Below are 12,299 nucleotides of genomic sequence, written 5' to 3'. Positions count from 1 at the left end.
TTCGCTCTTGTTGCCCAGGCTGGAGTGCAATGGCGCGATCTGGGCTCACCACAACCTCCGCCTCCTAGATTCAAGTGATTCTCCTGCCTCAGTACCCCAAGTAGCTGGGATTACAGGCAGGTACCACCACGCCCGGTTAATTTTGTATTTTTTTTTTTTTTTTAGTAGAGACAAGGTTTCTCCATGTTGGTCAGGCTGGCCTCGAACTCCCGACCTCAGGTGATCCACCCGCCTCAGCCTCCCAAAGTACTGGGATTAAACCCAGTCCATGCGCTGAGCCATGGTGCCCAGCCAACAGCTTCTACTAAGATCCTTTACATTAATCCATATTAATGAAAAATTTTATGAACCAAAAAGAAAATTAAATGCATTCTTCTCGTTTTTTTTTTGTTGTTGTTGTTGTTGTTCCATTTCCCTGTATGACTATGGAAATTTTACTGAGATTCTAGACAGAAGCACCAGATATTCAAGCCAGAGGAAATCGTGAGGTGCTAGGAGGAGCAGCTCCACTCACAGACAGTCCTGTGGGCTTCATTCCAACTTGACTCCCTGCTATGGTTTGGATGCAGCTTGTCCCCACCAAAATTCATGTTGAAATTTGATTCCCAATGTGGCAGAGTTGGGAGGTGAGACCTAGTGTTTGGGTCATGGGAGTGGATCCCTCATGAAAAAATTAATGTCCTCTCACGGGGGTGAGTGAGTTCTCTCTGTTGGGAACCCGCAAGAATGTGGTATTAAAAAGAGCCTGGCCGGGCACGGTGGATCACGCCTGTAATCCCAGCACTTTAAGAGGCCGAGGCGGGCAGATCACCTGAGGTCAGGAGTTCAAGACCCGCCTGACCAACATGGAGAAACCCCATCTCTACTAAAAATACAAAATTAGCCAGGCAGCTACTCGAGAGGCTGAGGCAGGAGAATAGCTTGAACCTGGGAGGCAGAAGTTGCGGTGAGCTGAGATCGCACCATTGCACTCCAGCCTGGGCAACGAGAGTGAAACTCCATCTCAAAAAAATAAAAAAACTAAGAAAAATAAATTAAAAAATTAAAAACGCCAGGCACAGTGGCTCACGCTTGTAATCCCAACACTTTGAGAGGCCGAGGTGCATGGATCACCTGAGGTCAGGGGTTTGAGACCAGCCTGACCAATATGGTGAAACCTGTCTCTACTAAAAATGCAAAAATTAGTCACGCATGGTGGCATGTGCCTGTAGCCCCAGCTACTCAGGAGGCCGAGACAGAAGAATTGCTTGACCCCAGGAGGTGGAATTTGTAGTGAGCCGAGATCGTGCCACAGCACTCCAGCCTGGGTGACAGAGCAAGACTCCATCTCAAATAAATAAATAAATAAATAAATAAATAAATAAATAAATAGAGGCTGGCAGCAGGTGTGGAGCCTGGCACACACCTGTAGTGCCAGCTACTTGGCAGGCTAAAGCAAGAGGATCACTGGAGCCTAGGATTTTGAGGCTGCAGTGAGCTGTGAGTGTGCCATTGCACTCTAGCCTGGGTGACAGAGCAAGACTCTAAATATATATTTGGTTTGAAGAAGAATAAAATAATGAACACTTGGGACCCACCACCTAGGCAAAGTAACAACATGACCAGTACCTTAGAAACTTTCTTTGTACTCTTTCCTCATTATACCTGTCTTCCTCCTCCCGAGATAACCACCTCCTGAACTCAGGGGTCATTATTCCCTTTTTTTTTTTTTTTTTTTTTTTGATGCAGAGTCTCACTCCGTCACTTAGGCTGGAGTGCAGTGGTGCAAACTCAGCTCACTGCAACCTCCACCTCCCGGGTTCAAGTGATTCTCCTGCCTCAGCCTCCCAAATAGCTGGGATTACAGGTGCATGCCACCATGCCCAGCTAATTTTTATATTTTTAATAGAGAAGTTGTTTTGCCATGTTGGCCAGGCTGATCTTGAATTCCTGACCTCAAGTGACCCACCCACCTCAGTCTCCCAAAATGCTGGGATTACAGGCATGAGCCACCACACCCAGCCCCATCCATTTTTTACAGTTTTGCTGCCTCTGAAGGTACGCATACAACATGTATTGTTTGACTTTGCATTTTTCATCTTTCTACATATGACATCATACTACACACTGTTTTCTATGACTTGCTTCTCTTATTCAACATTATGTTTCTAAGATTTTACCATATGGATATAACCATCTTTCACCTATTTTTACTATGAGAGAGTATTCCATTATAGGAGTATATGATAATTTATGATATAAACTCTTTCTTTACACAATCAGACCTCTGATTCCATATTAACATAATCTGTGGGCACACAAATTTATGCCACATGAATTGTTGGTGGCAGTCTCATGTTGGCTTCCATGTGCCAGACCAGATAATTTTTTTTTTTTTTTTAAGACAGAGTCTGACTCTGTCGCCCAGGCTGGAGTGCAGTGGCACGATCTCGGCTCACTGCGAGCTCCGCCTCCCAGGTTCAGGCAATTCTCCTGCCTCAGCCTCCCGAGTAGCTGGGATTACAGGTGCACACTACCATGCCCAGCTAATTTTTGCACTTTTAGTAGAGACAGCGTTTCACCATGTTGGCCAGCCTGGTCTCAAACTCCTGACCTCAAGTGATCTGCCCGCCTCAGCCTCCAAAAGAGCTGAGATTACAGGCGTGAGCCACTGTGCCCAGGCTTCATCTGATTATTCTTGAAGAGGAGGCAAGATCCTACTAAGAAATGGAGCTGTGAGACCTTGCTTAGCAAGCAAATGGTGCTCTGTGGGATGAGCTTGGAGGAATGAACCCCTCAGACAAAACCGTTTCACAGTTCCAGTTCTACAGCTTTACCAAGCAGGGGAAAGGAGAGGAAAGGGTTGCTTTGACATTGCAGTCTTCACCTTCATGGGCACGTCAGAGCACCTTTGTTTGATCACAGTGAATAGCACCCAAGTCCAAGAAAAACCTACCCTTCAGACAGCAAAAGCTAAATATTTAGTCTGGGAGGCAGCAGGCAGAAGCCCATCATTCTCTCTGCCCCCAGAAAGCAAGGACAGCAAAGGACTGCCCTTGATCCCAAAGGTCTGATTCATCACCTCTCAACTACAGTCCTTGATGTAAATGCACCGGTAACGCCTCACTTCCCAGGCTTAGCGGGGAGGGGGGTAGGTGTGCACAAACGACAGTCTCCAGACACAAAGAAAACCCACTGCCACTTCCACCGAGTGCTCCGGTTGCGTAAGGCCCTCTGACTGACATGCCTTATCTCAGTTCATTCCCACAATAACCCTGCAACAACCCTGTGAGGCAGGTGATATCCCCACTTTACACCTGAAAAAAAAATGGGCATCTGAGAGGTTTTGTGACTTATCCAAAATCACATAGCAAGTAAACGACAGGCCAGGATTTGATCTGTATCTCCTGATTCCAAAGCCCTACACCGTTATCCAACAGACTACTCGGCCACCACCTACAATCATAAGCACGTGTGTACAGTGACCTTCATACCTGCAACAGCAAAGTGGAAAGGGGGCTTTAAGGAGGCAAAGAGACAGTCTTTGGGTAATATTTGCAAAAGTGTTTCCTGCTGAATGGCAACAGGTTCCACGTGAGTGCAGAATGAATACTTACCTAAATGGCAGAGGCCCGGGAAAACTCAGACGCTACACGTAGTAAAAGCCTGCAGCAGCTAACAGACTGCAGAGGACTCCGATACGGCTTACACTCTCTGGAAGGTACCGTGCTCACCATCTAACTAGCACTGAATGTCTACCACGTGTGATGGGCCAAAATGAATCCGATTTCCTGTTGCAGCCTGGCTGCTGCGACACCAATGACCTGGTGTCATTCTCAACACCAATGACAACAAATAAGTTTTAACAGGATCTCTGAATTGCAAGGTCGATGAACTGGAGGAATTCAGAGACCAGTAAATAGGTCAAGAATTTAGATACAAACTTGTTAAGAGCTGAATCTGACTTTGAGCCCCAAATTAAGTGATATGGGTGTGTCTGAGACAAATTTTCCAACTCAGCTAAAAGACTAAGATGCAGTTACTAGCACCAAAGCTGAGAAGGCATCACTCTCTAAAGAGTGATTTCACTCAAGTATTCTTCCCTCTCTAAAGAGTGAAATGTTCAAGTATTCCTCGCCCACAGCTATTCTAGCTTAAGAAACTGTTTCCTCCAGTTCCAGGTGCCCATCATGGCTTTGTTGACAAAAGACTTGCCAATTACACTGTCATTCGTCACCCCGTGAGACCCAACTATTGTAAGTCACCTACCGAGACACAGAAAACATGACGGGTCTTCGGGAGCGAGGCAACGCCTTTACAGTGACTTGGAAAAAAGAGAATGGGGAAATGGCATCTCTGCTTCTAATAAGGGTACGGAAAAAAGATCCGAATGTACATCTTGTCTTGCTCCCGCCACCTGCCAGTCACTGCAACCTCATAAGCCCATAAAACAATCAAATCAGGAGAAGCTGACGGCTGTCCTCAGAGGGATCTTTTAAGATGCTGCGGGTATTGGCTAAAATCATATTCCATTTCTCAAAGCATTATTCCCCCTCCCTGGGATCTGTTTGGGAAGTGTTTTGGTTTTTTGGTTTTTTTTTTTAACCAAACATAGTCTCACTCTGTTACCGAGGCTATAGTGTAGTGCCTTGTTGCTAGCTCAGGGCAGCTGCAGCCTCAAACTCTTGGGCTCAAGCAATCCTCCTACCTCAGCCTCCCAAGTAGCTGGGACTACAGGCACACACTACCACGCCCAGCTCATTTTTCTATCTTTTATAGAGACCGAGTCTCCCTATGTTGCCCAGGCTGGTCTTGGAACTCCTGGCCTCAAGTGATCCTCCCACCTTGATCTTCCAAAAGAGCTGGAATTACAGGCATGAGCCACTGTGCCTGGCCTCATTTAGGAAGATTTTTACTGCCAGTTACTTACCTACTCTCTGCAGGTAATAAAGATTTACAAACCTATTTGTAGTTTGTACTTTTAAGATTATTTTCCTCAAAATGTCCTTTAAATATCTGGTGATTTTGCACATGCAATAAACAATAAACAAAGGTGCCAACCCTCTCCCTCATCTCTCTATACTTAGAGTTATTTTCCTGCCTAGATGTTCAGTTACCATGGAAATGAGTTTGCACCACTAACACAGGTATAAAATGGGAATTTCGGTAAATTAAATTATGTCATTTGTAAAATGTATAACAAGTATAATATTTGGACTCTAAGTGTAGGAGGTCTTTTTTTTTTTTTTTGAGATGGAGTCTCGCTCTGTCGCCCAGGCTGGAGTGCAGTGGCATGATCTCTGCTCACTGCAAGCTCCGCCTCCCGGGTTCATGCCATTCTCCTGCCTCAGCCTCCCGAGTAGCTGGGACTACAGGCGCCCGCCACCACGTCCGGCTAATTTTTTGTATTTTTAGTAGAGACGGGGTTTCACCGTGTTAGCCAGGATGGTCTCGATCTCCTGACCTCGTGATCCTTCTGCCTCGGCCTCCCAAAGTGCTGGGATTACAGGCTTGAGCCACCGCGCCCGGCCTGTAGGAGGTCTTAACCAACACTCCAAGGGAACCCTGGGCCACCCCCTAAAGCAGAATGCACGACAGAAAATCTCACAAAGAACCATTGCTCTAAGCATTTCTATGTGTGTCCTGGAAGAATAACTGTGGCAGCAGCACCTGACATACAAAAGAGCAGTCGAGTTTCCTGTTCGACGATTCCTTTGATCCAATAACCTACTTAGCTAGTCCCAGTCTTCGTCAAGGAGCCTCTGACCCTTCTAAGAATCCTGAATTCTTTCACAGCCATAAAAAATGAATAAAAAGTAAGCCTATAATCTTAGCTTATGCTAGATTATAGCACAGTGGCTTATGCCTATAACCTTAGCACTTGGGGAGGCCAAGACAGGAGAATCAGTTGAGTCCAGGAGTTTGAGACCAGCCTGGGCAACATGGTAAAATCCCATCTCTAGAAAAATTTAAAAATTAGCTAGGCGTGGTGGCACATGCCTGTGGTCTCAGCTACTTGGGATGCTGAGGTGGGTCTGCATCTTGAGCCCAGGAGGTCAAGCCTGCCGTGAGCCGTGATGGTGCCACAGCACTCCAGCCTGGGCAACAGAGCAAGACCCCATATCAAAAAACAAAACAAAAGAATGAAATCACGTCATGTCCTTTGCAGCGACATGAATATAGCCGGAGGCTGGAGGCCATTATCCTAAGCAAATTAATGCAGAAACAGAAAACCAAATACCACATGTTCTCATTTATAAGTGGGAGCTAAACATTGGGTAAACATGAACACAAAGATATAAATAATAAACACTGGGGACTCCAAGAACAAGGAGAGAGGAGCAAGGATTGAAAAACTACCAATCAGGTACTATGTTCACTATCTGGGCAATGGGATCATTAGAAGCCCAAACCTCAACATCATGTAATATACCCATGTAACAAACCTGTTCATGTACCCCCTGAATCTAAAATAAAAACAAAAATTAAAAATCTAAATTCAATTAAAAAAAAAAAAAAAAAGGATCCTGAGTTCTGGACTCCTCTATTAGCCTCCTTCACCACTGAGTCAGTTACAAGATCTCTGGAAATGTCCACAGTTTCTACCATAAAATGTTCCCCGCCATGTCCCAACATGTTTTCAATAGCTCTAAGCATCTTCTCAGCTCTTTCTCATAGCCAAGGGGGGTCTTACCGGGATCTTCCACCAAAGCAGTTTGTGCTGGGGGGCTGGTGCCGGTTCTCTGGAGCTACCGCTGTTCCACTGGAGTCTCTCGAAGGTGGCTGTGATCCTAGAAAGGAATCAATCACAAGAAAAGACAGAAGCATTGAGGAGCTCAACTCATGTTCGAGATTTGACAGCCAGGAACAGAACTCCCTCTGTGTGTTAGAGTTGCCACCACCACAGGATACGGACATCCAGCAAGCTGCAGCCACCAGAAGGAGAGGAACAGGGACGATCACACAGGATCCAATCCATGCCATGGAGCAGTGGGGCTCAAACCTTGGAAACAGCTTCTCTTCTCCAAGACATTCAAGAGCATTCAAGGCACTTACAAGCAAATTGCCTTATCCATTAAATGAATCTCAGCCTCAAAAACATGAGATAGAGAACAAACGCTAACCGTGCAAAGTAGGGGCCAGGAATCGGGGGCATTTCTCCATAACACACCCAGAGAGCTTTTACAAAGCCAAATCAGATCATCATAGTCTTCTGCTAGAAACCCTTCAACAACTTTCTGTTTCTCAAGATGAGGTTCAAAATCCCTACCAAGGGCTTCAAGGCTGCACGATCTGAGTTGACCTGGTTCTCCGACCTCACCTCCTCCATTCTCTCTCCTTCTTGCTCCTAATAATCCAACCACACTGACTGCCTCTGTTCCCATCACAGGCCAAGCCACCCCTTCACCCCACACCCCCACCATGGCCTGTCTAAACTCCTTGTCCTCCAGGTCTCAGCTTCCTCAGAGAAACCGTCCCTGATCCCTCAATTTAGATGAGATCTCCCCCAACAAAGTACAGGAATCTCATGCCACCCTGTGGTTTTCACTGATAGCTTTTGTCACAATCACAGCTATGTAATTACCTGTGTGTTTACTCATTTGATGTCTAACTTCCCCTGCCCTCATCAAGTAGACTGTAAACCTCAAGCAGTGGAGACCATGTGAATTTGGCCCATTGCCATCCGGCTGGCACCTGGTCTAAGACCTAGTGCATACCAGGGATACAATTATGTATATATGTGTTGAACGAGTGAATGACGCATGTTTTTCTCCAAGCACCAAAGCACCCCAAGCACTGATCAGTGCAGTTAAGGGATTTTTCTCCACAGTCAAGGCCCATCCAGCCACTGAGATTCCAACCAACTGCCCTTGAATTGGAATTCAAACTGCACCCCTTTGAAGCTACAGAAATCCTGCTTGGTGCCTGGAAAGTGCCATGATTACATCACATCTAAGAAAACATTAATGGGAAAAATTAATGGAGAAACCCAACCCATTTCAGACCTCAGAATTATTCATGAAATAATTTCCTACTAGATCCAAAGGTGACTAATTTCAGACTAGATCAAAAGAAACAAACTATTCGGGACAGAGAAGGGGACACTCTCCAAATTCCCAGCTCTGTCTGTATTTTGCTAGTGTGTATCTCTAGAAAAACACAGGGTCCCCTTCCCAACTCCTCATAAAAACACCCTCAACCTCCCCAAAAAGTGTAACTGTATTGGGAAGGAAAATGGGCCAAAGTCACATTTGATAAAGATATTTCATTTTCCAAAGTCCATATGGGATGAAAGATGTTTTTCTCTGCTATCAAACCAAACAATTACACAATTTACAGAGACTGGACATTTACTGTGGCCCTTGATCAGAAAGTGGCCCTTGAAAATTCATGTCGTGATATTGATCCACGGTGCTAAGAAGAGTCGGGGCTAGCTATGGGCCAGGCTGAGTGGTAATCAAACCAAGATGCCTAGTAGAGAACCAAGCTCTCAGCACCTCCTGGCCCCTGCCCAGCCCCACCCCGTCCCAGCACAGCCCTGAGGAGCAGGGCGGCACTCACCGTCTGTCACAGCACTGCCATTAGGCACACTTCCCAGATCAACAGTCGGCCCGTCCAGGAAAATTGTCAGCTCTCCGCCTGAGACAACACTGCCTTTGTTCTCCGTCTGCAGGTTCAGGGTCAGCTGCGTGTTCTCCACTGTGGGGTACAAAAGGCAACATGGATGGGCTAAAGCAAATGCACCCCAAGTTAAGATTCTCTAAATTAGAAGCACCCATTTCACCTTCGCTGGCTTCCCTGAGAATGCTTTCCCCGCATCTTCAAATTTTGCCTCGTCGCATGGAACAAAGAGTGGGAAGGAATATGTCTAATGAAATCACTGTTGTATCAGGTTGGAGGGGAAGGTGTACTCTTTCTAAACATTTCATATCACCAGATCAGCAACATAATTTCCACATTACTGATGTATTCGTTTGTTTACACTTGCAGGACTGTGAGAAAACCACAGGGATACTGATGGTGTACAGATGAAGAAATAGTTGCAAGTAATATCCCCCTGCCCATAGAAACCAAAGAGACCCTAAGGAACTGTCAACAGGAGACATCTCCATCTGGAGAGGGATTGCAGGGGCTTATTCTTTTCTTATTTGTGCTAAAACATTTTGTTGTTTTTTTAAATTTTCAATCCTGAAAATGTATTGCCTTGAAATAAGGGAAAAAAGTTACAACAATGAAACTTCAATGCAGGCTAATCGGCCCCATCACTGACTCAAGGAGAGAGAGGTGAGAAGTGGCCCAGAGCACCCTGTCCCCAAGGATACCAGGTAGATTCAGTCCTGTGGGTGACTGTAGCAAAAAAAAACAGAACAAATTGACTGGAGGCAGAAGCACCAAGCCCTAGGCAGGCTAGAAACTGCTGCACACACACCCTCCACCCTGCTACTGAACTTGGCTGTGCTGAATAGCTTCTGTCTAGTTAAGTGTTTAGTCCACACTGAATACTTCAGTTCCCTTCAGTTCAGTCCAGCCAGGAGTTACGGCCTTTAGTTCAGGGCTGTTAAATAATTACCAAAAGGGAATCAACCTTTATGAGGATTTCCACAGGGTCTGTCCACACCACACCTTACAAAACCAGACCAGGCAAGTGCCACGTATCTGAACCTCCCTCCCCACCCACCCCACCCAGTCCAACACCTTGTTTTATTTCTTAGTTGCTACTGCACGATAATAAGCTATCTTACCTGTTTTCTAGAACAAGGTAGAGTATGTATAAATGTCTCCATAAGCACACTAAGGTAAATTTGAGCATTTTCTACAGATAACCCCCCTTTCCTCCACCCCCGCAAAAAAGACAGCTCTAAATCCCTCTACAGATACAACCCTTTAAGAACTTAGCAGAAAATTCTAGATCAATTCAAGGATCTATTATAATAAGATAGAAACCAGTTACCCTTTGGTTTTCAAGCTCTCCTAAGCGCTCTACCTTCCCTTAATCTCTCTTCCCTGCCATGGATCTCTCCAACTCTTTTTTGAGTGAGTCTGCTGCTATTTTCAGCCAGTTCCACTAAGGGCCTTGGTGAGTACTAAATGTTTCTATAAAATAACACTTGTAGTTTCCAAAGGAAATGAGTTCCTTCAAAAGCCAAGGAGTATGGAAAGGAACTGAGACCTTTCAACCCCCAGCCACCACTTGTCATCCCTGGGAGTGGCCACTTGGGAAGCACCTGCTCCAGCCCCAGCAGAGCCTAACCCTACAGCTTAGTCCACATCCTGAATGCAGCCTCGGGAGAGATCCCAGACCAGGCTGCCCAGCTAAGCTGCTGCCAAATCTAGCCCCCTGAAGCTGTGCGATCATAAATGTTGATTATTGTGGGCTTTTTTTTTTTTTTTAAGTCAAGGAGGGTTTCCCTACTCCATTATGCCAAGATCCAGTGCCTAAGTCTCTGGCAGTAGGGATATTAAGCACATGGGTTAAGAGGGGGTGTGGTCAAGCACTCTGAGTTTAATTCACAGTCCCTGAGAGCTGTGCAGCAAGAAGCAAATGACCTAAACTGAGCATCGGTCTCCCTACTTGCAAAACAGGGGAAATCATGGCACCTTTTTCAGAGGACTCTTGCAAAGAAGTAAATGGCACCTACTGAGCTCCTAATAAGCTATCATTTTTATCATCTTCCTGTTGACTTTCCTGTTTTTAGGCTGAAGAGTCCTAATTCCTCTTGGTCTAATTTCTCATTCACCGTATTTGTTTTTTGTTTTATTTTTTAATTTTTTTTTATAGAGACGTGGTTCACTATGTTGCCCAGGCTGGTCTCTAACTCCTGGCCTCAAGCAATCCTCCCACCTCAGCCTCCCAAAGTGCTGGGATTACAGGAGTGAGCCACTGCACCGTAGCCTTCATTCATTTTAGTCATTCTTCTCTTGATCCTTCTGGTCCTTCTGAGACTTTTTTGGGCTGTGACCACAGAATCTTCCAAGGTAAGCCACAGACCCATCACGCAGACAAACTGTCTTTTTATCTTGTTTTCAGGTCATCTCCTAAAGGCGCCCAGCCTTCTGGCTCCAGTACACAGACCACTGTTGGAAGTGTGCTGAGGGATGAGCATTCCAGAAGGGCTCCTTGATTCCTGTCCTGATACCTCAAAGGTCGTCATTTCATAAATGGAGTGTGGACACTTTTTTTCCTCCTTCCTGGAGGACTGATAATGTTCAACAGGAGAGTGGAGGAACCCAAGGCCTCTCGCTGCTCATTTCTACCCCTGTGACAGTCACAGTGCCATGGCCTTGGACAGAAGCCAGAGAGATAGCCTGCATTTTCCTCTCCATGGTCTCGTCCCAAGGATCCAAGTTAGCTCTTCTATCTAGTTTATCTACTCATTGTCTCCAGTGGAATCATTATATATTTGAAGGCTCAGAAGCCACCATACAACACATTGAGACACACTTTGCCTTCAAAAAGTGTCAATGGGCTGGGTGCGGCGGCTCATGCCTATAATCCCAGCACTTTGGGAGGCTGAGGTAGGACGGTCACTTGAGTCCAGGAGTTCAAGACGAGCATGAGTAACACAGTGAGACTTTGTCACTACAAAAAAGTTAATTAAAAGGAGCCAGTCAAGCTCAATGGCTCATGCCTGTTAATCCCAGCACTTTGGGAGGCCAAGGAGGGTGGATTGCTTGAGTCCAGGAGTTCAAGACCAGCCTGGGCAAGATGGCAAAACCCCATCTCCAATAAAAATACCAAAAATTAGCTGGATGTGGTGGTAGGCTACTATAGCCCCAGATACTGAGGAGGCTGAGGTGGGAGAATCACCTGAGCACAGGGGGTCGAGGCTGCAGTGAGCCAACATCACGCCACTGTACTCCAACCTAAGCAACCAGAATGAGACTCTGTCTCAAAAACATAAAATAGGACTGGGCATGGTGGATCATGCCTGTAATCCCAGCCTTTTGGGAGGCTGAGATGGGCTGAGATGGGTGGGTCGCTTAAGCTCAGGAGTTCGAGACCATCCTGGGCAACATGGTGAGACCCTGTCTCTATTAAAAATACAAAAACTTAGCCAGGCCTGGTGGGGTGTACCTGTGGTCCCCACTACCCAGGAGGCTGAGGTGGGAGGATTGCTTGAGCCTGGGTTGGGGCAGACACTGCAGGGAGCCAAGACTGCGCCACTGCACTCCAGCCTGGGTGACAGAGTGAGACCCTGTCTCAAAAAATAAATTAATTTAATTTTAATTTAAATAGCCAATAGGGAGGGGGAGGGCCTTTTTTCTTTAAACTAAACTTTTGAGAACATAACCCTCCTCTGTTCTATTTGAGACCTCTG

General features: G+C 46.0%; 1 protein-coding gene across 2 annotated transcripts in view; it reads right to left on the bottom strand.

Moving 5' to 3' along the window:
* The window catches only part of LOC105491347 (WW domain containing E3 ubiquitin protein ligase 2), a 181,207-nt gene that overhangs the window by 93,274 nt on the left and 75,634 nt on the right, over positions 1 to 12,299 (bottom strand). For both annotated transcript variants that reach the window (XM_071084849.1, XM_071084850.1), the window contains exons 5-6: positions 8,542 to 8,679; positions 6,674 to 6,770 (exon numbers count right to left, since the gene is read on the bottom strand). In XM_071084849.1, coding sequence (XP_070940950.1) covers positions 6,674 to 6,770; positions 8,542 to 8,679 — 235 coding nt within the window. The remainder of the gene's footprint in view (positions 1 to 6,673; positions 6,771 to 8,541; positions 8,680 to 12,299) is intronic.

The sequence above is a fragment of the Macaca nemestrina genome, chromosome 18 (assembly GCF_043159975.1).
Source record: "Macaca nemestrina isolate mMacNem1 chromosome 18, mMacNem.hap1, whole genome shotgun sequence".
NCBI classification, from domain to species: Eukaryota; Metazoa; Chordata; class Mammalia; order Primates; family Cercopithecidae; genus Macaca; species Macaca nemestrina.
Note: the sequence above shows the minus strand (reverse complement) of the source record. Positions and strands in the feature narration are given on the sequence as shown.